The sequence below is a fragment of the Macaca mulatta genome, chromosome 1 (genome assembly GCF_049350105.2).
Source record: "Macaca mulatta isolate MMU2019108-1 chromosome 1, T2T-MMU8v2.0, whole genome shotgun sequence".
Taxonomy (NCBI): Eukaryota; Metazoa; Chordata; class Mammalia; order Primates; family Cercopithecidae; genus Macaca; species Macaca mulatta.
The window spans coordinates 117,228,390-117,253,530 of NC_133406.1; the positions used below are offsets into that span (position 1 = coordinate 117,228,390).

Sequence of the window (25,141 nt, forward strand, 5' to 3'; positions counted from 1 at the left end):
GCCCTCCTCGCTAAGACCACTAGCAGCAGCACCTCTGCGCGGGTGCCGAGGACTCCACCGCCCAACCCGAGTTAAGTCTTGGAGGCTCCTAAAATGGCTGCAGCCGCTTCCAGGCCCCTCCTCTTCCGCGGCTCCGCCCAGCGCTACGTCCTCCTTCGCCCCGGAAGTGGAAGTCGTGCTGAGGTCAGAAGGCGGAACCGCTGCTGGGAGACGGCGGGAGCTCTTTCGCCATGGCTGCCGGGCCGATCTCCGAGCGGAACCAGGGTAACTGGAGGGGGAAAGTCTGGAATGGGCTCAGCGTGGCTAGGAGGCCCCTACTACAGCCAGAAGTGCCTCTGCAGGGGTGGGAGACTGGACTCATCCATTCCCCAGAGGGCGCGAGACCGGCCCCGTGCCTCCTGGGGGCGGGGTGGCCAGGTGCTGGCTGAGGCCTGTGGGTGTGATACTTACGTCCAATCCCCTGCTGAGTTCTCACTCAAAAAAACAAAAAAATCCACTCAGAATACTAAATTAGACTTCAGAGGATTCCTGAAGTCCTGGAGAGAGAAGTTTAAGGGTTTAACTTTTTTTTTTTGCTCCTGTCCCCTACCCGCGTCCCCAGTTCCCCCGGTTGGGTTCCATCTTCATGTTTCCATCACCTCCTTCTTTCATGTTATACTCTCACCCTTGCTCTAACTTTCTGCTCCCTCCCTTCAGATGCCACTGTGTACGTGGGGGGCCTGGATGAGAAGGTTAGTGAACCACTGCTGTGGGAACTGTTTCTCCAGGCTGGACCAGTAGTCAACACCCACATGCCAAAGGATAGAGTCACTGGCCAGCACCAAGGTGAGTACATGACAAGGGGCAATTTGCTTCCGGAGGGTCCCGGCAGTATTCACAACTGTTTTGGAATAACATGAGCAACCTAAAGTATTTCTTTCTTTTAAGCCTCTGTTCAGTTTATTTCTGGAACCATTCTTAAGTGAGATTGTTTCTTTCTTGTTCTTTGTGATTAGAGGGTAGATGAGTTTTACCCCATTTTCAATCTCTTATGTTGTTAACCTCCTCTTCTCCACTTCTCCAGGCTATGGCTTTGTGGAATTCTTGAGTGAGGAAGATGCTGACTATGCCATTAAGATCATGAACATGATCAAACTCTATGGGAAGCCAATACGGGTGAACAAAGCATCAGCCCACAACAAAAACCTGGATGTAGGGGCCAACATTTTCATTGGGAACCTGGACCCTGAGATTGATGAGAAGTTGCTTTATGATACTTTCAGCGCTTTTGGGGTCATCTTACAAACCCCCAAGATTATGCGGGACCCTGACACAGGCAACTCCAAAGGTTATGCCTTTATTAATTTTGCTTCATTTGATGCTTCGGATGCAGCAATTGAAGCCATGAATGGGCAGTACCTCTGTAACCGCCCTATCACCGTATCTTATGCCTTCAAGAAGGACTCCAAGGGTGAGCGCCATGGCTCAGCAGCCGAACGACTTCTGGCAGCTCAGAACCCGCTCTCCCAGGCTGACCGCCCTCATCAGCTGTTTGCAGATGCACCTCCTCCACCCTCTGCCCCCAATCCTGTGGTATCATCATTGGGGTCTGGGCTTCCTCCACCAGGTAAAGCTTTTGGTTAAAATTTGTTTGTCTTAAGGTTGGGGGAGAGAGTCAGGAGGAAGAAAAAAAGAGCCTGAAAGGGGGATGGGACATGGAGTCAGTGAGTGATGGGAAGAGGACTGAGGGGTGATGGTAGTGGTGGAGAAGAAAGTTGTTGGGTTTCTTTAGGAGGGTGAAGTTGGTTGACTTTTCTAACATTGCTTTTGATTTTAGAGCACTGGGAGGAGGGGGAAAGAGCTCACCCTGCCCAGAGAGGCCAGATCAGGACAGGCTCTTTAAAGACATTTTCTCCTCACTACCATTAACTTTTCCTTTTTCCATTTCCTCTATAGGCATGCCTCCTCCTGGCTCCTTCCCACCCCCAGTGCCACCTCCTGGAGCCCTCCCACCTGGGATACCCCCAGCCATGCCCCCACCACCTATGCCTCCTGGAGCTGCAGGACATGGCCCCCCATCGGCAGGAACCCCAGGGGCAGGACATCCTGGTCATGGACACTCACATCCTCACCCATTCCCACCAGGTGGGATGCCCCATCCAGGTAGGTGTGCTTTGTTGGGAGGGAAGAGCTTGGTAGAGCATCTCTGTTACCTCTCACCCTGCTGCCCTTTGTTCCTCAACAGTAACAGTTTCAGAGTTTCCTTTCCTTCAGACATTCTATTATAAAAACATACAAAATACTCTCTAACATCCACCTCCCTGTATCCATTTCTTAAGTTTTTCTGACAAGAAGACTATACTTGCTGGTTTTTATTTCTTTAACCTTTAGTTCCATTCTCTTCTCTGACTCCAGCTCAAAGTGGTGACCTAATTGCCAAATCTCAGGGACACTTCTCCTCCTTATCTAGTTTGACCTCTGATGTACTTGAAACTAGTCGTGTCCTCCTGTTTGAAATTCTCGTCTCTTTTTGCTTTTGCTTTTCTAGATCCTCCACCCCTCTGACTCCTTAATCTCAGCTACCATGATAGACTCTTGTCTACTTGTGCCTAGATTTTTGTGCTTGTTTCTCTTTTCTGCATATATCTATAGTTTTAATTGAGCATATACTGATGCCTCCTAGATCTGTATCTCTAGTCCATAGCTGTTGACATTCCGGATCCTTAATGCTTTAATGCTGCTGCTTAATAGATAGCGTCATTTTTCTGTCCCTCTCCTTCAAACCCATTCTTTCTCTAGCAGTCTTTTTTTTCAGGTGCTTAATTCATGAATCTGAGAGTGATGTTTGACTGCTCCCTATCACCCCACTCTTAATACCAAGTCTTATTTAATATCAGTGGCATCTCTCCCCATGGCCAGTGCCCTAGTTCAGTCTCTCATTCCCTCATTATTTAACACTTAATTTATTGTAGTAATCTCCTTCCACTTGGACTCCAGTTTTCCCTAACTTCGATCTACTTTCACAGAGTAGGTTTTTTAAAACACAGATGTGCACACACTTGCTCAAAATGACTCTGTTGCTCCCTTTTACCTACAGAGTAAAACTCAAACTCATTACCATAGCATTCACAGCTCTTTATGAGCTGGCCCCTGCGCCTCATTTCTGTAACTGCATTTTGCTCCTGATTACTGAGTTAACTGGCATTTCCTGGAATATATTGTGCTGTTTGACACACCTGTAATCTTTCTGCTTGGGATGCTTTCTTCCCATGATCTTACCCTCCTGAAGCATTCATCCTTTAGAATTAGATCTTGGCTTAGACAGTATGTTCTCTGCTACTTTCTCAAATCCTATCAACAGAGTCATTACTCCACTTGTTATATACTTCAGCATTACTATTACAGTACCTAAATCATGGGAGAAGCGAGCGTAAGGAGTTGATTGAGTAATTGGTTGGTTTGTGCTGTTGGAATAGGGTCAAGGATAGGGAGCACTTTTTACCACCCTTCTTTTTTTGTTTGTTTGTTTGTTTGTTTGGTGATGGGGTCTCACTCTTTCACTCAGTCTGGAGTGCAGTAGTGTAGTTTTGGCTTATTGTAGCCTTGATCCTCCCATCTCAGCCTCCTGAGTACCTGGGACTACAGGCACACACCACCATGCCTGGCTAATTAAAAGTATTTTTTGATAGAGATGGGTTCTCACTGTGTTGCCCAGGCTGGTCTTGAACTCCTGGGCTCAAGTGATCCACCTAGGCCTCCCGAAGTGCTGGGATTATTGGCATGAGCCACTGTGCCCAGCCAGCCTTATTTTCTGTACCCTTTTTTCTGTATAGTTCTCTTTCTGATGTCACTTTCTTTCTAATTTTGTTCTTTTCTCTATTTTCTTTGCCTTCTCTTTGTCTCTTTTCTTCTTGTGTCTGTTTTATTTTCATAGGGATGTCTCAGATGCAGCTGGCACACCATGGCCCTCATGGCTTAGGACATCCCCACGCTGGACCCCCAGGCTCTGGGGGGCAGCCACCACCCCGACCACCACCTGGAATGCCTCATCCTGGACCTCCTCCAATGGGTATGCCCCCCCGAGGGCCTCCATTCGGATCTCCCATGGGTAAGTCGTCTCTAGCCACCTCCCTCATCTGCACCTATCATGTTCTTACAGCTTCCTGTAGGCACATCCCTTGTCCCGTGCCCTTACTAACTTTTCTTTTACTCCTTGCAGGTCACCCAGGTCCTATGCCTCCGCATGGTATGCGTGGACCTCCTCCACTGATGCCCCCACATGGATACACTGGCCCTCCACGACCCCCACCCTATGGCTACCAGCGGGGGCCTCTCCCTCCACCCAGACCCACTCCCCGGCCACCAGTTCCCCCTCGAGGTCCACTTCGAGGCCCTCTCCCTCAGTAAATTCACATTTTTCCTTCCTCCTGTTACATCTTCCCAATATCTTTTCTATTCCTTGGACCAATCAGAGATGCTGTAGCTCCTTGGGGCTAAGGTACTAATCCCTTTCAGCACCCCCACCCCATTCCCCTTTTTAATGTAATTTTTTCCACAGGAGGTATTTCTTTTTTATGTTGGTCCTGAGTATTTTGCAAATGCACAGAGAAAATAAAACTAAACTGCTTGTTTATTTGTGGTGTTTTCCTTGACAACAGTAACCTTTTTTCTTTAAGAAGAGATGTCAGAGTATCATGAAAAGAATGGTAAGGTAGGAGTAGGAGCAAGGGTGCTCACTCCACATTTTAAAGGCTTGTTCTGTAATGTGCTGTTGCAGTTGCTGAGCTCTGCTGTGCACTAGAGTAATTGTTTCCTTACATAGAGCTTATCTTCTAGTTTGGAAGATAGGGGGACCCAATATCTATAGTGTAGGGTCATCGTGTTTTTTTCTTTTTTTTTTTTTTTTGGAGACATGGTCTTGCTCTGTTGCCTAGGCTGGAGTGCGGTGGCATGATCACAGCTCACTGCACCCCCAACCTCCCAGGGTCAGGTGATTCTCCCACCAAAGCCTCCCAAGTAGCTGGGATCACAGGTGTATGCCATCACACCCAGCTAATTTTTGTATTTTTTGTAGAGGTGAGATTTTGCCATGTTGCCCAGACTGGTTTTGAACTCCTGGGTTCAAGTGATCCCTCTGCCTCAGCCTCCCAAAGGGCTGGGATTACAGATGTGAGTCACCTCGCCCAGCCAGATTATTGTTTTAAAGTGAGAACAGATGTACATGGAGATGTCTGGCAAAAATGAAGTAACATGCACTAAGCAATTTATTGCAGCACCGTTATAATGGCAGTAGATTGGAAACAACTCACATCTCCATCAGTAAAGGGACGGGTTGAATAAACTGATAAATTCATGCAACAGAGTACTGTGCAGCTGTAAAAAGGAATGGGGATGATCTCTACATACTGCTGTGGAGAGATCTCCAAGTGAAGAAAAATAATGTGTATAGTGTGCTACCTTCTCTAAGGGTGGCATATATATTTTCTATTTACTTAACGTTTTTAAAAATGGGTAAACCAGCTACTCAGGAGGCTGAGGCAGGAGAATCGCTTGAATCTGGGAGTTGGAGGCTGCAGTGAGCTGAGATCGTGCCATTGCATTCCAGCCTGGGCGACAGAGCGAGACTCCAACTCAAAAAAAAAAAAAAGGGTAAACCAAATACTAATGGAAATTGATAACACTGGTGAGGGAGGGGATATTGAGGGAAGTTGGATTCTCTCAGTATACTGTGTTAATGTGTTTTTCATTTGGAACAATATAGATGTCTTACATAATACAAAACAAAGTTAAAATGAGTAAATGGAGACAGTAAATGTTCCATTTTGTTCTGTTCCTACAGATGTCTATAAACAGTCATCTCATAAGGAGTTTGTATTTCAATTTTTTTCTCATTCTCAGTCCTTCCAAACTTGATTTTCACATTTAATCTGAGTTTAAAGACTTTTCAGTAGACCAAATCCAATAGCCTTTTTTTCCCCCACGTTCTTTGCCACATTGATTCTGTTAAGTCACCCCTTTCTTGACATGCCCTCTGGCTTATGTAACCATGAACTTTACTAAATTCTAGGCAAGAAGTGAGCCTGGCCCTCTTGTTCTCTTCCTTCATTCTCATTAACATTTTTATGGTACCTACAAAGGCTCTCTGTTGGTGGCAGCTAAGGATTCAAAGATAAGCAAGGCAGTTCTGCCACAACTGACACACAAGAGACTGTTAATGGAACAAAATATTTTGAGAGCAGGAAGAAAGTTACCTATTCTGGCATGAAAGTCCAGGAAAATGACCAGGCGCAGTGGCCTGTAATCCCAGCACTTTGGGAGGCTGAGGCGGGCAGACCACCTGAGGTCAGGAGTTCGAGACCAGCTTGGGCAACATGATGAAACTCCGTCTCTACTAAAAATACCAAAAATTAGCCAGGTGCAGTGGCGGGCGCCTGTAATCCCAGCTACTCAGGAGGCTGAGACAGGAGAATCGCTTGAATCCGGGAGGTGGAGGTTGCAGTGAGCTGAGATTAAGTCATTGCATTCCAGCCTGGGCAACGAGCGAAACTGTCCCCCACCTACCCTGTCAAAAAAATAAAAGTCCAGGAAAACTTCCTGGGAAAAAAAGTGATACCTGCATTTAATCTTAAAGGAAGGATAGACCTTTCCCAGGCAAGGAGAAATTCATTCCAGGTGGATGGGATGTTTCTGAGGAGAAACAGATTGATAAATAACATGGTGTATAACGCACTAGAGCTGTTTGGGATTGGAGGCAGGCTGAGGTCAGAGCCAGTTAGGGAGCTCCCAAAAACCATTTCTCAGCCCTTTTTCACATCATGGCAGGGAACCATTTGAAACAACATTGAGGTAAGGGGAGGCAGCTGCTTCAGCCTGGAGGCTGTTGGCTCGGAAATTCTAGCTGCCCCAGTTTGATGTGCTTATTAGATGTTCGTGTGGTGATAATTGAATGGAGATTTTTGAGTCGGGGCTTGATAGGAAGGTCTGGACTGCAGATATAAATGGGAATCATCCGCATATAGACAGTATTAAAGTCGGGACTGCCGGGGTCGGGCGCGGTGGCTCAAGCCTGTAATCCCAGCACTTTGGGAGGCTGAGACGGGCGGATCACGAGGTCAGGAGATCGAGACCATCCTGGCTAACACGGTGAAACCCCGTCTCTACTAAAAAAAAAATAAAAAACTAGCGGGGTGAGGTGACGGGCGCCTGTAGTCCCAGCTACTCGGGAGGCTGAGGCAGGAGAATGGTGTGAACCTGGGAGGCGGAGCTTGCAGTGAGCTGAGATCTGGCCACTGCGCTCCAGCCTGGGCGACAGAGCAAGACTCGTCTCAAAAAAAAAAAAAAAAAAAAAAGTGGGGACTGCCTGTGGTGAGCAAGAAGAGAGTAGAAGCCTTCCCGCCCCTGAGACTGAGCCCATAGGAACTCTAAAATTAAATGACCCCAGCAAAGGAGACCACAAAGAAGTGGTTGGTGGGATAGGGCACTGGCACCTGGGGGAAAATGATGAAGTCGTCCCTCAGAACTTGAAAATATATACAGTCATCTGCGTATTCTCAAGGGATTGGTTCCAGGACCCTCCACAGATAATCAAAATTCACAAATGCTCAAATCTCTTATATAAAATGGCACATTTGCATATAACCTAGGCACATCCTCCAGTGTGTTTTAAATCATATCTAGATTACTTGTGATACCTACTGCAGTGTAAATACTATGCGAGTAGTTATTATACTGTATTGTTTAGGAAATAAATGTCAAGAGGAGAATGTCTATACATGTTCAGTACAAATGCAACCATCATAGGTTTAACTACATTTTCCATCCACAGTTGGTTGAATCCATGGATGCCAAACCCATGGATACGGAGGGCTGATGGTATAAGCTTTCACTCTAAGAGTACAAGATTTCTATTTTAGCAAATAAGGTATCAATGGAGAGTAGGCAAAGTCACCTTAAAGGGAAGAAACGACTCCCTGCCAGCAGGACTTGGCTATAACCTAATTGAAAATGTTAACACATTTAAATAAAGAATGTTGTCAGCCTGGCTGTGTGTGGTGGCTAATGCCTGTAATCCCAGCACTTTGGGAGGCAGAGGTGAGTGGATCACTCGAAGTTGGGAGTTCGAGACCAGCCTGGCCAACATGGGGAAACCCTGTCTCCATTAAAAATACAAAAGTTAGCGGGGCGTGGTGGCTCACGCCTGTAATCCCAGCCCTTTGGGAGGCCGAGGTGGGCGGATCACAAGGTCAGGAGATCAAGACCATCCTGGGTAACACAGTGAAACCCTGTCTCTACTAAAAATACAAAAAATTAGCCGGGCGTGGTGGTGGGCGCCTGTAGTCCCAGCTACTGGGTAGGCTGAGGCAGGAGAATGGTGTGAACCCGGGAGGTGGAGCTTGCAGTGAGCCGAGATCGCACCACTGCACTCTAGACTGGGTGACGGAGCAAGACTGTCTCAAAAAAAAAAAAAAAAAGAAAAAGTTAGCTGGGTGTGGTGGCACGTGCTTGTAGACCTAGTTGCTTGGGAGGCTGAGGCAGGGGAATCACTTGAACCCGGGAGGCGGAGGTTACAGTGAGCTGAGATGGCGCCACTGCACTCCAGCCTGGGTGACAGAGTGAGGTTCCATCTCAAAAAAAAAAAAAAAAAAAAAAAAGAATATGTGTTAACCTGAAGAGGGGTCAGCAATGAAAGCCTAGTAAAGGGAGAGTTCCTGAGGCCAGTCCAAGCACCATCCTGGAAAGCCATCAGATTCAGAGTAGTCCAGGAGTGCTGGCAAGGCTGCCCATAGCAAAGAGGTGGGGGTAGAAGATTATTGCCAAGAAGAGTTTTCTGGACCCATTGGCATGGCTCCTTATTGCAGATGGCCAGATGCCATTAAAGATACAAATCCTCCAGTAATGTCATTGTGCATTTATACATTGACATTATGATTCTGATTTGGCTTCAGGGAGAGAATGTACTAGACATGTAGATAGGAGTTTTCAGTCTGAGTAACAGTTAAATATTTATGATAAATTAATATTTATGTATGATGGCTTTATATTTCAGAAGACTGTGAACTTTGTTGGCATGAATGATTGTTTCCAAGATCTAGCTTTGGAGTCTGCAAAGCCCAGGCCCATGTCCCTGTCAGATGTAAATTCAACCTGTCAAATGTTACCTGTGTGGTCTCTTTGGATATAGCCTGTCAGCTTTCTCCACGTATATATCTCAGCATTCTGAAGCCTCCACATTTAGTAAGGTAGAATCACATGCTATTAGATCTGAGAGGAGCCTGATGCAGCATCTAGTACAAGCCCCCCTTTTCCAGATGAGAAACCTGAAGTTCACAGATGTGGAGAACTTGACCAAGAATTGACAGCTTGTTAGCAATGAGAACCCAGGTCCAAACCCATGTCAGTGCTGTCCAGAAGGTCCTGATCTTATTTGACATAGGCACATTCAGGATGTATTTTCCCCACTCACCGCATTTCCTCTCACTCCTTCGGCAGGGATGGTCATCAAGTGTCACCAAGTGGCATGTCTTGGATCTCTGAATCCAGATTACTGGTGCAGGAGCAAAGGAAAGATGAAAGGAAAAGCTGAAACCAATTTACTTCTTCCTGCCTGGGAAGGACAAGTGTGTGGAGGGGAGGGAGGTTGAGGAGAGTAAGAGAAAATGGAGAAGGGTATTGAGAGGGATCCTTTTTGAGTCATTGGAGCAAATTAATGGAAGGGGATCTGTCCAGTTGGTCAGGTCTGTAAAAATCCCTGAGCTTCCCCAATACTTCTGCTACCACCAACTGAATGGACAGGATGAGGAGGTCTGCACTGTAAGTAAGTAACCTGGACTGTTTTTCGAGGAAAGAGATGGAAGGAATCCAGGGGTCTCTGACTTTGGCAGTTCAGGATAGAAACCACACCTTGTTATCTCTGCTTTCTCTAAAATGTCCAGGTAAACTTGGAGTAGGAGCACTCTGGATTTGGGAGACTGTTGTGAAAAAGGAGTTTGAGAGCAGTGGAGAAGGCAAGGGAGGTGTTTTGAAGGCAGCAAAAGCCCCTGAAATTATTGAGTCCTGCCATACTGAGACTGGGGTGCTAAGGAAGGGGCTGCCACATTCCCCATCTCCCTATCTTCCCACTAGTCTTCCTAACATCACTGTTTTTTTCTTTAGTCCCTTTTATCTTTTACTAGGAAGGGCCTGGGAAGGGCTGTGTGCCATTTCCAGCTGTTCTTGTGACAACCCCCGGCCCTTTCATGATTTCTCCCCGTGCCCTGACTCCCTCCCCATCCTTTTTTCTCTCCCCCACCCCACCAATGGTCTCTCCCGATGCTCAGTGGCGCGGGGTGGGGGTGGGGGGGGGCGGCGGAGGCGGGGCTGGAGTGGGGGGGGTGCAGGTCTGCATTGCCGCTTCCCTGGTACCCGGAGCAGTCGCCGCTGCCGCCTCCGCCCGCGGCCGGGACCCCCGTCGTCGCCTGGGACTCCTTACCCGGGAAACCCAGTCCAGGTGAGACCCCTCTCTCAGTCGCTCACCTCCACCCCGCCTCTGGCAGAAGCATCTTTGCCTTGCCTTGCAGCCATTTTATCCTCCGATGCTTTGCTTATAGGGAGGGTGACGATCCCCTCTCTAGGGGTGAGGGGGGTTGGTTGGTTGGTGGTGGTTTGGGGATGTACATTTATTTCAGTTGTGCTCTTCAGGACACACACACACACGCATATGTTTAATATTGGTGAATGGGGAGGAGGGGTGTTTTTCTCTACCTTAACCAAGTCCCCACTATCCCCTTCGGAGATTAACGGGGTGGTGGGGTTGTGAGGTGGGTGGAGTTCCCTCAAACTCCTATCCCCTCCTCACCTTGACGTCCCCCCACCCCCAGGATGAATGATAAATGACCTTGGCTGGGGCTGGAGAATGGATGCTGCCTCAGTGTGCGCGCCTGGACTCGGGTGGGTGGGGTGGGGTGGGGGGCAGGGGAAGAAGGGCAGGTGAAGGATGGAGGGAAGGGGAGTGAAGAATGGACATACTGGGGAGACAGAAATGGAGAGCGGCCAGGTGTTGGGGGCATGGATGGCGGGGGCTGGCGGCAGTTGCTCCAGGGTTGGGGGAAGGGGTGTTGAGTGAAGGTGGGCACTTGTCTAGCAGCAGGACCAAGGGTGGAGGAGGTGCTCAGAGCAGGGATTTAGTCAGTTTTGGGGGCTTTTCCCTTATTCCGGAGCTGAGGCAAGATGGGGTTTGGGGGGGGTCCCTGCAAATGCTGATAGGGGCGGTCTCTAAGTCTGTGCGTGCGGAGGTCTCTCCCTGCGTCCCCCTCTCTGCCTCTCCGTATTCCTCAGTGTGCATTCTCAGCTGACACCCTCATTTTTATCCCTCAGAACTGTGGGTGCTCCCATCTTCCTAACCCTGGGTAGGATGTGGGGAGGGGAGGCACAGCCTTGATGGTCCTGGGTGGGGGCTGAGGTTCAATGACCCCGCTGTCATGGGGAAGGGGTGCTCCCGCACCTCCCACATTCAACCCCTGCCCCCGCGGACGTTTTGATAAGTGATTGCTTTTTAATGACCTCGTCACCTGAGCTAGGAAGGCCTGGGGATCTGGGTGGCCCCCAAAGTCAGGGGCTTTGACTGGGAGGAGGGTGGGGGGTTCTGGACCCTCCTCTGATCCAGGGCTGGATGAGCTGTTCTGAAAGGAAGCATTTGCTCTGGAGTCCCCCGCCTGTCTCCACCCTCTGCAGAAAATCTCCTGGGCACATTTTTTCCTGTCAGGTGAAGTCAGCCAGCCTAGGACCTTGTAACCCTGAACCTTGTCTCCTTTAACCTCCACTTCTCCAAGTCTTGTCTCTCTCCCCCAGGCTTAGCCACCCTGTGCTGTTTTTGGGGCTAAAAATAGCACCACTTCCTCACCAGCTCAAAGAATTTGTCTTCTTTCTCTCTCTCCTGACCTCCTGGGCTTGCTGGCCCTGAGGGAGCTGACTGCTGAGCCCTCATATCCTGCTGCGGTTGTGGAAGGCTTCTCTGCCCTACATGCCCCTCTCAGGGGGAAATAGGGTCAACAAACAGAGAGTATGGCTCCTGGTGGGTCCTGCCTCCTTCAGGGCTGGAGGGGAGATCCTGGTTAGGAAAGAGAGGAAAGCTAGCAAATTGCCATGCGCTGAGGGGATTCCACAGTTCCAGCGCTTTCATGGGGGATGGTTGAGCCCTGAACAATGAAGAAAAGGTGACAGGGGTCACTGCTTCTGGTCACCGTGGTCCACTGCTTACATCTGTCCTGAGGGGTAAGGCCCTGCTTGCCAGTGCTTCTCTCTGAACCACATAGCATTGCTTACCCTCTTCTACCAGGGTGTGTGTGTGTGTGTGTGTGTGTGTGTGTGTGTGTGTGTGTGAGAGACATTTAATGAAGGCTCTGGATGGGTGGGAGCACCGGAAATTTTTGGGGGAATGATTTCTGATCAGAATCTAGGCCTGCTTCCTCTCCTCCTATGAAGGAAGGGGGGCTATCCCATGCCTTCCTCTGGAGAACGTCTTTTTTTGGGGAACACCCAAACCCCCTTTATTCTACATCCACCTCCTACGCAATGCGGTGTTTGTGGACTCCTTCTTCCTTGACTCCTGGAGGAGGAGTGGAAAGGATTAAGGGGGATTAGGAAGGGAGGCCCTGGAGGGATGGGACACAACTGTAGGCCTTAGAACCTCATGTTGGAAATGCATTTGACAGTCATTTCCATTCTCACCCCCATCCGTGGAAAGGGGACCCATCTATGACATTCTGAAGCAAGGTGGCAGTGGACAGTCATCACCTCTTTCTTAGCTTTCCATCTTTCCTCCACTTTACTTGGGTTCCAGGTCCCCCTTTTCTGGGTCTCCCCTTGTTTTTCCGGAGGTAGTTAATGTGGGCCCAGCTGCTGGAATTAGTTGAAACACAGACAGGGGGTCTTGGGACTCTGTTTGCAAGGATGCTGGGCAACAGCATCTAAGTATGACCCTGCTGTTGTCCCTTGCTGCTTCTTGCTTCTTTCCCACTTTTCAACATCATAGGAAGGAAGAAAACTAACATAGAGCATGTACTGTGAGATTACATTCTCACATCAACTCCAAGAAACAGTCTCCCAATGTAATTATCCCCAATTAAAGTATATGGACTCTGAGGCTTAGGGAGGTTAACTAGCCTGACCGAGATCAGTTAGTAAGCGGCAGAGTTGGGATTTCAACTTAGGTCACCCCTAATGGTCATGTGCTTTGCCCTGAACCAGCATTCTCCTTGCCAGCGTCCCTTCCTGCTGCTCACCCTAAAGAGCATCCAAGACGGCTTTCGTTTGGGGACCTTATGAGGTAGTATAGGGCATTTCACTATATTACTGTCACCACAAAAATAATAGTTAATATTTATTCATCATTTTTAAGTGCTAGCTGACTTACGTTAAGGAGCACAGATATATCATTCAACCCTTACTTTCCCCTTTTAAAATAAGAAGAAACTGAGGCTTGGTCCCTTAGCTAGCAATTGCCAAAACAGGAAGTCAAACCCATGTCTTTGTGACTCTGGAAGCTGAGCTTTTACCCATTAGACTATGTTGAGAGAAAATCCCTCCTTGTTGAAGCCTGTAAACATGGGACCTGAAGGAAGGACAGTGGAAGCCCCTGCCTTCAGATGCCATCAGTGGAGGGAAGGCCACAGGTTGGAGGGCTTGTCCTCTTACACATCCTTCTCAACTCCATCCCCAGTAAGAAACCCAGGCAAGACTAAAGAAGGGAATTCTGGTTTCTCATATTTCCTGTTCAGTTCTTTGCAGATTGGTGATAAAGCAAGGGCTGGGCTGGGCTCGGGGGTTAGGAGAAGGGCTCAGAGTAGGTGACTGTGACTTTGGAGCAAATTCCATAGGCCAGGCCTCCAAGGTCAAAGTAAGGGGACTTCTATGCGAGTGACCCGGTTAGCCCAGATAGCCATCCCTTTTTAGTGTGTGAATGGGAGCCTAAAGCGAGAAGACCATCTCTGCACCACATGGTCCAGATGGGGCTCTGGGTTGAGAAGCTTTATATTGGCCTTCTTCACCACCTTAGGACTCACAACTTCCTTTTGCTGTCTGTTATTTTTTCCAGGTCTCCAGAGGCTTGTGGAAGAGAAGTAGGCGACCCTTCCTGAGTTATCCTGGCTTAGCCTCCCAATCTGGCTCCCCTTCCCCTTCCCATTCCCCTGCTCCTCCTGTCCCTTCGCCATCCACCCAACTGAACTGGGTATAGGTCAAAGTTCCTCTCCTTCCTTTTCTCTCCTAGGCACTCATTGGCTAGGACCTGTTTGCTCTTTTTTTGTGTGCCCAAAGATACTGGAACACACTTCATCTAAGTAACTGTGGGGAGGGGTCTTTTTGACTCTACAAGTCCTTGAGCAAAAAGCTGAAAAAGAAGCAGGAAGTGGAGAAGACCCGGTGAAGTGCCTCAGGGCCCCATCATGGAAGAGGGCTTCCGAGATCGGGCAGCTTTCATCCGTGGGGCCAAAGACATTGCTAAGGAAGTCAAGAAGCATGCGGCCAAGAAGGTGGTGAAGGGCCTGGACAGAGTCCAGGACGAATATTCCCGAAGATCCTACTCCCGCTTTGAGGAGGAGGATGATGATGACGACTTCCCTGCCCCCAGTGATAGCTATTACCGAGGAGAAGGGACCCAGGATGAGGAGGAAGGCGGTGCGTCCAGTGATGCTACTGAGGGCCATGACGAGGATGATGAGATCTACGAAGGGGAATATCAGGGCATCCCCCGGGCAGAGTCTGGGGGCAAAGGCGAGCGGATGGCAGATGGGGCACCCCTGGCTGGAGTAAGGGGGGGCTTGAGCGATGGGGAGGGTCCCCCTGGGGGCCGGGGGGAGGCACAACGACGGAAAGAACGAGAAGAACTGGCCCAACAGTATGAAGCTATCTTACGGGAGTGTGGCCACGGCCGCTTCCAGTGGACACTGTATTTTGTGCTTGGTCTGGCGCTGATGGCTGATGGTGTGGAGGTCTTTGTGGTGGGCTTCGTGCTGCCCAGCGCTGAGAAAGACATGTGCCTGTCCGACTCCAACAAAGGCATGCTAGGTAAGACATGGGGGGCTCCAGCCCTATCCCCTCAAACTCTGGAAACCTCCTTGCTCCTGGAAATTGCTCTTGTCCTTACCACTGGGTTCCCTAGGACCCTGCACCCAAGATGTTCCTGGAGGGCTCAGGGCTCCTCTGCACACTCTTCCCTCACACACTCCCTCTTCTTGGCCTTGGGTCAGAGTGAAGTTGAATGTGAAACAGGGACTTGCAGGAGGGCAGTTGGACTGGGGCTTGGGCCAGTGGTTGGGTGGTGGTCTGCTTTATTCTGCAGGAGGTGGCTGTGGTAGGATGGTCCTTACCATTTAATGTTTCTTCATAGCTTTCCCTCTGGTTATCTTATTCCATTTCACTGATTGGGAAACAAGAAGCCAGTATCCAAACTCCTTGGTATAAATGGGGAGAGTCAGTTTGGGGTGGTTGGGGGAGGGGGAGGGTCCTGGATCTTCTGCCAGAGAAGCTGTTTAGACTTTCTCTCACTCAGACGGGAATTTCCAGGGGACAGAATGTACTGTTTGATGACCTTTCCTGACAGGGACTCTGAGGAGGAACCCCCTAGACTCACAGAGAAAGAATCGAGGCCTTACTCTGCCACCAAATTGCCATGGGGTCTTAGACAGGTCTCTTCTTCCTGGGGCTTGGTTTGGACATGAGAAAATATGAAGTTTGGAGTAGATGATTTTAAAGATTAATTCCAGCTTTGGTTTTATGAAGGAAGTGAAAAACAGGAGAGTTTTTGGACTAGAAATATTGAGACTGGGAGGAAGAAAGCATGGATTTTGTGTGGGGGATTTTCTGGGAAGATGAAAGGAATTGGAGCCCCTTTCCCCAGGAACAAATGAGAGCAGTCTTGCTGCTTCGAGGGATCAAAGCAGGGAGAATAGAGAGGACCCTGGGATGGTCTGGGATCCTAGGCACACCCATTCCTCCTTCAAAGTGAGCCAGGGGTAAGGGTGTCACTGTGTGTGTGTGTGTGTGTGTGTGTGTGTGTGTGTGTCTCACAGTGAGAAATGAGACAGACCGAAGACAGTGGAGAGTTGTAGGTTCTCCCGTATCTTCATTCCTGCCTTTGAACGCCTGGCCTGCAGAGATGACCTTCTATCTTTGCTCACACCATTCATTTTCTCTCACTTGCTCTAATCTCTGGGTAGACTTAGCTTCTAGAAGTTCTTCAGATCCTTCAGCTCCCTCAGTGCTCATCTCCTGGGAGAATTGAGGTGTGTCTTCTCACGCCCCCTCTGCCTCTGTTTTCCTCCTCCTTCCAGGCCTCATCGTCTACCTGGGCATGATGGTGGGAGCCTTCCTCTGGGGAGGTCTGGCTGACCGGCTGGGTCGGAGGCAATGTCTGCTCATCTCGCTCTCAGTCAACAGCGTCTTTGCCTTCTTCTCATCTTTTGTCCAGGGTTACGGCACTTTCCTCTTCTGCCGCCTCCTTTCTGGGGTTGGGTGAGTGTCCACTTCCTAAGCCCCTTGAGGGCAGTACTGTGCCTTGGTCACTGTTGCATCTTTAGGGCCCAGCACAGTGCCAGGCACACCAAATGCACCTTAAATCTGTGTGAGTTGAATGGATGAATGAGTTCCTTTCTCCCCCAACCATCTTCAGGCCAGCTCCTCCCTGCCCAGGACCTGTCTACTACAGTCCAGAGTGCTGTTCCATGTCGGCCCACTCCTGAGTCCTCCATCCCACTTCTAGTTCCATTTTTGAGCCTGCCTCCACGAAGAGGCCTACTGGGCCTCAGCCCCACCCCTGGACTCCTGTGGACCCAGAGTTACCCCCTACCAGAGTCTACACATTTCCTGCATTCCACAACAAACCTTGCTAACACCCACACCTGCCAGAACCCTGATGCGTTGCCCACACTGCCCCTTCACTTTTGCACGCATGGCAGGCACGCTTACTCTGCCTCAACTCCAAGCTCCTTTCTGGCCGTTCCCACAACATCTGCCCTTGGAGGCTTTTGGGTTGTCTTTTTTCTCTGGAGATTTATTCTCTTTTCTGCAATTACCTTCCCTCCCTTCCAACTCTGTAAGTCATTTTCAAGATTTAAGATTTGCTCTTTCCTTTTCCCTGAGACTTGCTTGCCTGTTTCCCATGGTCCCAAGGATGGGTGCTTGATGGCTGGCCCCCAGGGGAGCTTGTAGGGCTTTTTGTGTGAGATGGAATCTCTTCAAAAGCCTGGAAGACAAAAGGGGCTCAGGGTCCAGAGCAGTGGGGCAGGGGATCAGGACTATGGCCATTTGCTAATGCTGAATTCTTGAAATGTGCTCCAGGATTGGAGGGTCCATCCCCATTGTCTTCTCCTATTTCTCTGAGTTTCTGGCCCAGGAGAAAAGAGGGGAGCATCTGAGCTGGCTCTGCATGTTTTGGATGATTGGTGGTGTGTACGCAGCTGCTATGGCCTGGGCCATCATCCCCCACTATGGTGAGCAGCCCCCCGGAATCCACCCCAGGTTATCTCCCTCCTCCCTCTTCTGTGCTCCCTGTGGTGGGTTCCCTTAGCCTCTGGCCTCTCTGCTGATGCTGTCACTCTCTCCCTGCCAGGGTGGAGTTTTCAGATGGGTTCTGCCTACCAGTTCCACAGCTGGAGGGTCTTCGTCCTCGTCTGCGCCTTTCCTTCTGTGTTTGCCATTGGGGCTCTGACCACGCAGCCTGAAAGTCCCCGTTTCTTCCTAGAGGTGATGGAGCTGAGCTGTGTGGGGTGGGGTGGGGTGCAGGCTGTGGAGTGTGGAGAGCAGCAGGGGCTTCTGTGTTCAAACACCCACTGGGGTTTGATTTGATCCTGTTCAGCTGCGGGCCTTCCTCACAGCGTCCATTCTCTGGGGGACTTTATCTTGCATCTTTTGCCTTGGAATGTATCCCTGAGGGGTTCTTGGGTGGAGAAACCAGGGGACCTCTTCACCCTTGGATGACTTAAGATTTTGCAGGGAAGGGCCTTGGCCCTGTCCTGCATTTACAGCTCAAGAGACATTCCCACCCCCTACACCTTCCCCTCCTAACCCCAGCAGGATTAGGTCTTTGACTACATGCTTGCCCATCATTTCCCTTACCTATGGTTGCCTGTGCTTGCCTTTTTCCCCTGGACAACACTCCCCACCCCCAACCTGCAGCTCTTGCCCAGGTCTGGTCGTCTTGCTATACCTCAGCTCGGGGCTCTTTCAGAGTGGGTAGTGCATGCTCATAGGTCAGGGCTTGGTGGTGGGATTGAGGGCCGGGAGCCATTTAGTGTCCTGTGACTACAGAAGCCAGGTGGGAGGGAGGGGATCTATAACTCTGGTCTGGGTCAGGTAGGGGCTGACTTGGATGTGGGGATTGTGTCTTTGGCTCTAGAATGGGAAGCATGATGAGGCCTGGATGGTGCTGAAGCAGGTCCATGATACCAACATGCGAGCCAAGGGACATCCTGAGCGCGTGTTCTCAGTAAGCCACAGCCCTCCCGACTCAGACCTCCGAGCCCTGCAGCCCCAGCCCCTACCTGGCCCCTCTCTGAGTACCCCTGACCTCAGACCACACTCTACCATAAGGAGATTTTCAGGGTATCATATCCACCCCCTGCTTCCCATTTTGCTAATGCAGGGGAAACTGAGGCACCTGGTGGAGGTTGGGAAACACAGGATGTGTGACTGCCCACCCCTTCTCTTGACCCCAGGTAACCCACATTAAGACGATCCATCAGGAGGATGAACTGATTGAGATCCAGTCGGACACAGGGACCTGGTACCAGCGCTGGGGTGTCCGGGCCTTGAGCCTAGGGGGGCAGGTAATGGCTGACGGGGTGATAGAGAGAAGGGAGTGGGGGAAGTGGAGAAGAAGGCAGGACTGAAGTCCATGTGTGTGGGTGATGGGTGAGCTGAAGGGAGGTGGGAGGGCAGAAAAGTGGGGATCTATGGGTGCTAGAATTTAGTATAGCCAAGGTCTAACTTTGTCTGGTCCCCTGTAGGTTTGGGGGAATTTTCTCTCCTGTTTTGGTCCCGAATATCGGCGCATCACTCTGATGATGATGGGTGTATGGTTCACCATGTCATTCAGGTGAGAAGATGGGTGGGCTGGGTGGTATGTGGTGGTTGTGGTGGTGTGTGAGCTGGGAGACAGGTGGGGAGAATGGAGATGCAGGGGACAAGTGATGAGGGAAGGTGCCATGCAGACCGCCTCTGCTCCTGCAGCCAGCTCCTCTACTTCACTAGTTCACTCAACAAACTTGTACTGTAGGCTGACCAGGATTCCGTTTCTGTTCTGTGCTGGGATGAAACAGACGTGGTCCCAGGTCCTCCTGGAGTTTATGTTTTGGTCAAGAAGCGGGACAAAACTTGCTAGGAAGCAGGGTGATGAGAGAAGGGTGGGGAAAGGGTGATGGGAGGACTTGGGCTGGGGTGGGGACCTAAGTCCTAAAGGGCGAATGGGAGTCAGACAGGGAGTGGGGGTGGCTGGGGTGGAGAAGAGTGTTTTTGGTAGAGAGAAAAGCAAATGCTCGGGAGGTAAGAAAAAATTTAGTGGCTGCTGTGTGAGACCCTGAAGTCCCCAGGAGCACAGCAACTGGTGAAGGGAGGAGCAGGGAGAAGTTGGTGAGGCTGGAGAGCAGCAAGGTCCTAACAGAGGTTGACTCCATTTCTCCCTCGTTCTGGAGAGGATACACATTTCCATTTTCTCCTCTGCCTCATTCTAATCTCTGAGCCCTGTCTGAAGCCTGTTGTCTGTTTCCATTGTCCTTGACTCTTCAGCTACTATGGCCTGACCGTCTGGTTTCCTGACATGATCCGCCACCTCCAGGCAGTGGACTACGCATCCCGCACCAAAGTGTTCCCCGGGGAGCGTGTAGAGCATGTGACTTTTAACTTCACCTTGGAGAATCAGATCCACCGAGGCGGGCAGTACTTCAATGACAAGTATGTGGGGACCTTTAAACTTCACTTCTTCCCTGTTCCTGCTACCTCTTGTCTTTTTTTATGAGTCTAGGGGTTCAAGACAAGACATTTGGGGGAAACACTTGAGGTTTCTCCTCAATGCCCAGCTCCCCATTCATTCACTAAAGAGTGAGTCTTGGAGGGGGCATGAGGATGAGGGGGGAGTGTCTTTCATCATCCTGGCCTTACAGGTTCATTGGGCTGCGCCTGAAGTCAGTGTCCTTTGAGGATTCCCTGTTTGAAGAGTGTTATTTTGAGGATGTCACATCTAGCAACACGTTTTTCCGCAACTGCACATTCATCAACACTGTGTTCTATAACACTGGTAAGGCGGGGTGGCTGGTGGGTATCAGACCAAAGGGTTGGGTGGACCTCGATGAGAAGGAACCTTTTTCATTCACTATCTTGGTGTTCTCAGGCTGAGATCCCTGGACCCCTGTAGGAAGGTGGTAGAGGGGCTTGACAGCTACCACCAATAATTTTGAAAATCTAATGGATGTTGGACATTTTCCTGTAATAGAATATCTGACAAAAACATCAAGTTTATTTGCCTTTGGCTGAAACTGTATCTCAGTGAGGCAAAATTAATGCACCTTTGAAGAAGGTAAAATTATCCAAAATAGCATTCTTGGGAAAAACAAAAACAATAAAAGGGGTATTTGGTGGGGATCATTGCATGAATCCACTCTTTTTTAATAGTGATTCTCAAACTTCAGTATATGCACATGAAATGCTGGTTTTGTGAGCTAGACTGAAGTTTTCCACCTCATACTGGGTGAGCTTTTCCCATCTTGCAGGAAAACAACAATGGATAGGACTTTTTATTTTAAATGTTTTTCTCAGAAAAATTTCCTAAGTCCACAGCATTGCTACTGCTTATAGTCAGCTAGCACGGACAGAAAGAATGAATAAGCAGCTAAGACTATTAATGGGAGAACTTGGACAAAGTCACACTGTTGGACAGATGATGGTCATTTTCTGCTCTAAGGATCCCTAGTTCCCATAGTGATATTATTTGATGTTTTGCAATTAGCACTGTGAATAATTTTGAGAGCGCCTCCTACTAACTTCCATACATGCAGAGCCCCGAGCCATAAGCCGTAGCAGCCTCCCTCTCCCATCTGCTATGACTGTCTGCTTTTCTTGGCCTTTGCCCACAGACCTGTTTGAGTACAAGTTTGTGAACAGCCGTCTGGTAAACAGCACATTCCTGCACAACAAGGAGGGCTGCCCGCTAGACGTGACAGGGACGGGCGAAGGTGCCTACATGGTATACTTTGTGAGCTTCCTGGGGACACTGGCAGTGCTTCCTGGGAATATCGTGTCGGCCCTGCTCATGGACAAGATCGGCAGGCTCAGAATGCTTGGTAAGGGGGAGAGGCTGAGTCAGATCTGATAGTAGGGGCCAGGGGCTGCGGGAGGCAGGCAACAGGCTTCTCACCTTGGGCTGTGGAAGAGATTGGTCAGAGAGTTCCTCTCTCTCATGTTTTCTGTTTAGGGGGTGCTGCAGCATGGGGTGGGGACTGGCACAGAAGTTTTTCTGGGGGTAAAGGAGGTAAGCAGAATTGCAAGTAGTTAGGGCACAGGCTTTGAGGTTATGAGTTTGAATCTCAGCTCCACCACCCATCTCTGGCCTCTGGCAAGTTACCTCTGTAAGCCTGGTTGTTTCCTCTGCAAAATGGAGGTGATAATAGTACCTGTGTCGTAGGGTTGATGTGCTAGATCAATGCATGTAAAGCATCAATTGGCTTGGCCCATGGCTGGCATTGAATAAATGATGGTTATTGATATTATTAATTATAAGGGAGGTTGAGGAGGAGTGAAAAGCCTTCCTTTTGGATACCTTGGGAACAAGTCTCATCCTGGGCTATCTGAAAGCCACCTGATGGGACACGGCGGGCTGTGGGTAGGTTTCACTGTGGCCAGGCTCATGCTGTTCTCTCCTCTCCTGGCTCTATCCAGCTGGCTCCAGCGTGATGTCCTGTGTCTCTTGCTTCTTCCTGTCTTTTGGGAACAGCGAGTCAGCCATGATCGCTCTGCTCTGCCTTTTTGGTGGGGTCAGCATTGCATCCTGGAATGCGCTGGACGTGTTGACTGTTGAACTCTACCCCTCAGACAAGAGGTAGTTGGAATGCGGTGGGGGCAGGGCAGTGGATTCAGGGGAGGGGTGGGGTGAGGAAGGAGGGCTGAATGGGAAGAGCATCCTTAGGGGTGAAGGAAGATACATTTCCATTTTCTCCTCTAAAATCTGGTAGCTTTGGCCGGGCGCAGTGACTCACGCCTGTCTGTAATCCCAGTGCTTTGGGATGCCGAGGCAGACGGATCACCTGAGGTCAGGAGTTTGATACCAGCCTGGCCAACATGGTGAAACCCTGTCTGTACTAAAAATACAAAAAGTTAGCCGGGTACCTGTAATCCCAGCTACTCGGGAAGCTAAGGCAGGAGAATGGCGTGAACCCGGGAGGCGGAGCTCTCAGTGAGCCGAGATCACGCCACTGCACTCCAGCCTGGGCAACAGAGCTGGAGTGTCTCAAAAAAAAAAAAAAAAAAAAAGAAAAAGAAAAAGAGAAAAGAAAAAATCTTGTAGCTTTTGTATCTACTCCTCCAAGTCTTAACTGTTAACCTCAATTTTTGGTCTCCTTTCCCCTTGTCTCTTAATTTATCTACATTCCTGGCGTACATCCTTTACCTCTCTGATCTCTCCAACCTTCTGTCTCCCTCTTGGACACTGCCTGCATCTTCCTGGCCTTCACTTCCCTGCCCTCCACTCTTCCTTTGCCTCCTTCCTGTACCTTGCGCCATGCTGCACTGGGGGACTCCTGAGCAGGACCACAGCTTTCGGCTTCCTGAATGCCCTGTGTAAGCTGGCAGCTGTGCTGGGGATCAGCATCTTCACATCCTTCGTGGGAATCACCAAGGCTGCCCCCATCCTCTTTGCCTCAGCTGCCCTTGCCCTTGGCAGCTCTCTGGCCCTGAAGCTGCCTGAGACCCGGGGGCAGGTGCTGCAGTGAAGGGATCTCTAGGGCTTTGGGATTGGCAGGCACACTGTGAGACCAACAACTCCTTCCTTCCCCTCCCTGCCCTGCCATCCTGACTTCCAGAGCCCTCACTCCCCGCTCCCTGTGTTTGGTGTCTTAACTGTGTGTGTGTGTGAGTGTGCATGTGTGTGACCCCCGTGGGCAGGGACTACAGGGAAGGCTCCTTCATCCCAGTTTTGAGATGAAGCTGTACTCCCCACTTCCCACTACCTTGACTTTGCACAAGAGAAGGCTGAGCCCCATCCTTCTCTCCCTGTTAGAGAGGGGCCCTTGCTTCCCTGTTCCAGGGGTTCCAGAATAGGCTTCCTGCCTTCCCCATCATTCCCTCTGCCTAGGCCCTGGTGAAACCACAGGTATGCAATTATGATGGGGGCTGGGACTCTGGTGTAGACCATGGACCAAAAGAACTTCTGAGTCTGAAGGGTGGGCCTCGGGTGCCCTCTCACACCTCCTGTTGGATGCTGAGGGAGAAGCAATAAACCTCAGCCCTCTGGCCTCCACTTCCCTCTCAATTTGGGCTGCAAATATGAAGCCCGAATTGTATGAAATTAGCTTTCCGATTCTTATTTATTAATAGATTAAGTTCTGAGGCAGCTCTGCAGGACTGTGTGTGAATGTGTGTGTATACTTATATATGTGTGTGCATGTGCCATGGGGCGGGGGGTATCACTATACTGTCCTCAAATATAAGCCAAGGGTTAATTTCAGCGGACGCACACACAACCCTGCCTCCCATAGTCCCTCCCCTAATCTGGTTTCTGTGTTGAGCCTGGGATGGAGGAGCCCTAGGCCAGCCAGGGATAAGAGACCCACAGTCTCGGGAGATCTGAGGGCATCTGACAAGGCTCATCTGCTTCCCTCCTTAAGAAGCACAGGCCTCCTCTGGAGTGAGAGGCTCCACCCACTACAGCACAGGTGGGAACAGCACAGCTGCCCTCCCATACCCCCGACCTGTCCCCTCACAGGCAGGGGAGCAGGGGAGGGAAAGAAACCAGGCATCTGGTCAAACCAGCAGATCAAAAAGCACAAGGAGCTGGGGCAGAGGCAAGAAGCAGGGGCCCTCCTGGCAGCTCCTCTGAGTGGGGAGAGGTTGAGCAGTGAGTGAGGGACCCCTAACGCAGGGACTAGAAGCCTCAGTTTCCCCATTTTACCCTTCCACACAATAGCCTCTGTAGGTTAGGCTGCCCCGTCCCACCCTACTCTGTGTGGCTGCTTTCTTTGGTGCCCTCCCCTCACCCCACTGTAGCTGTGATGTGTTGTAGTTTTTAGATGTTTGTAAAATGTTTAAAAAAAGTTAAAAAGGAAAAAAGTGAAAATAACAAAAAAGAAAATCAAAATTCACCTTCGTCATGCTGCGTCCGGTACCCCAACCCTGTGGTCACTCCCCCCATTTTGTAACACTGTACCAGGTGGTGACTGTTTAACTCTTTGGTGTCTGTGCTCAAAAGACTGCCTTCTCCTCCAGTGCCCAGTGTATGAATGTATGCCCTGTGCCCTTGTCCCTCACTCCTCACATGCTGGACGTAGCCCTCTTCCTTGCACCCCTGGGAGGGACCCATCCATCTCCCTTGCTCTCCTGGGGAACCCCAAACCCAACTCTGTTGATGTGAAAAATGCAATGAAAAATATTGATGAAAAATAAAACAGAAACAAATCCTCAAAATACAAAATGGCTATACCTGCTTCTGTGACTCTCCACCTACATCCAATTCTCCTAACAGCCTTGGAGGGTAAAATGGTGAGATGGAAAAACAGCTTTCCAAACTGAAGGTCAGAATAACATGGTGTACCAGCTTTATTTCCTAAATTGGCCTCTCTACCTTGATCTTTCCCCTACCGATGGAAGGCCCTCTAAGTCTCCCAGATTTGAAAACTTTGGGAGTAACATTTCATAAGAATAGAACCAACTTTCCCCTAAATCTTCTGTTATGCTTTTTAAAAATACACACTCCAGACTCCACTCTTGACTTGTTGAATCAGAACCCTTTTTTTTTCTTGGTTTGGAAGGATGGGGACCTTGAATCTCCTTTTTTTGAGACAGAGTCTCGCTTTGTTGCTCAGGCTGGAGTGCAATGGTGTGATCTCAGCTCACTGCAACCTCTGCCTCTCGGGTTCAAGCGATTCTCCTGCCTCAGCTTCCTAAGTGTGGTTGGCGCCTGCCACCACACCCGGCTAATTTTTGT

The 25,141-nt window shown here is 49.8% G+C and overlaps 2 protein-coding genes across 7 annotated transcripts; both read left to right on the forward strand.

The window, feature by feature from the left end:
* Positions 1–178: 178 nt before the first annotated feature.
* Positions 179–4,605, forward strand: SF3B4 (splicing factor 3b subunit 4). Its single transcript, NM_001261232.2, has 6 exons — positions 179–264; positions 697–825; positions 1,064–1,606; positions 1,936–2,142; positions 3,914–4,087; positions 4,199–4,605. The coding sequence occupies exons 1-6, from the start codon at positions 231–233 to the stop codon at positions 4,384–4,386; spliced, it is 1,275 nt and encodes a 424-aa protein (NP_001248161.1). The 5' UTR covers positions 179–230; the 3' UTR covers positions 4,387–4,605.
* Positions 4,606–9,575: 4,970 nt separating this feature from the next.
* Positions 9,576–24,628, forward strand: SV2A (synaptic vesicle glycoprotein 2A). 6 transcript variants are annotated; one of them, XM_077948531.1, is made up of 15 exons: positions 10,362–10,465; positions 11,806–12,028; positions 14,051–14,075; positions 14,225–15,021; positions 16,287–16,467; positions 17,293–17,444; positions 17,564–17,697; positions 18,350–18,439; positions 18,669–18,779; positions 18,960–19,048; positions 19,738–19,902; positions 20,112–20,245; positions 21,081–21,287; positions 21,883–22,042; positions 22,748–24,628. In XM_077948531.1, exons 4-15 carry the CDS (start codon positions 14,400–14,402, stop codon positions 22,929–22,931), a joined length of 2,229 nt encoding a protein of 742 aa, XP_077804657.1. In that variant the 5' UTR covers positions 10,362–10,465; positions 11,806–12,028; positions 14,051–14,075; positions 14,225–14,399; the 3' UTR covers positions 22,932–24,628. The 6 variants fall into 6 exon arrangements, with proteins under 6 accessions (XP_077804622.1, XP_077804647.1, XP_077804657.1 ...); XM_077948513.1 differs by lacking the exon at positions 11,806–12,028; XM_077948496.1 differs by lacking the exons at positions 10,362–10,465; positions 11,806–12,028 and adding an exon at positions 9,576–9,793 and having other exon boundaries at positions 14,051–15,021.
* Positions 24,629–25,141: the final 513 nt, after the last annotated feature.

Coding starts and splice junctions, on each gene's coding strand:
- SF3B4 (NM_001261232.2), top strand. CDS start 231: ATGGCTGCCGGGCCGATCTCCGAGCGGAACCAGG. Junction 1,607..1,935: donor GTCTGGGCTTCCTCCACCAG/GTAAAGCTTTTG, acceptor TTTCCTCTATAG/GCATGCCTCCTCCTGGCTCC. Junction 2,143..3,913: donor AGGTGGGATGCCCCATCCAG/GTAGGTGTGCTT, acceptor TTATTTTCATAG/GGATGTCTCAGATGCAGCTG.
- SV2A (XM_077948496.1), top strand. CDS start 14,400: ATGGAAGAGGGCTTCCGAGATCGGGCAGCTTTCATCCGTGGGGCCAAA. Junction 17,698..18,349: donor GTCCCCGTTTCTTCCTAGAG/GTGATGGAGCTG, acceptor CTTTGGCTCTAG/AATGGGAAGCATGATGAGGC. Junction 18,440..18,668: donor ATCCTGAGCGCGTGTTCTCA/GTAAGCCACAGC, acceptor TCTTGACCCCAG/GTAACCCACATTAAGACGAT.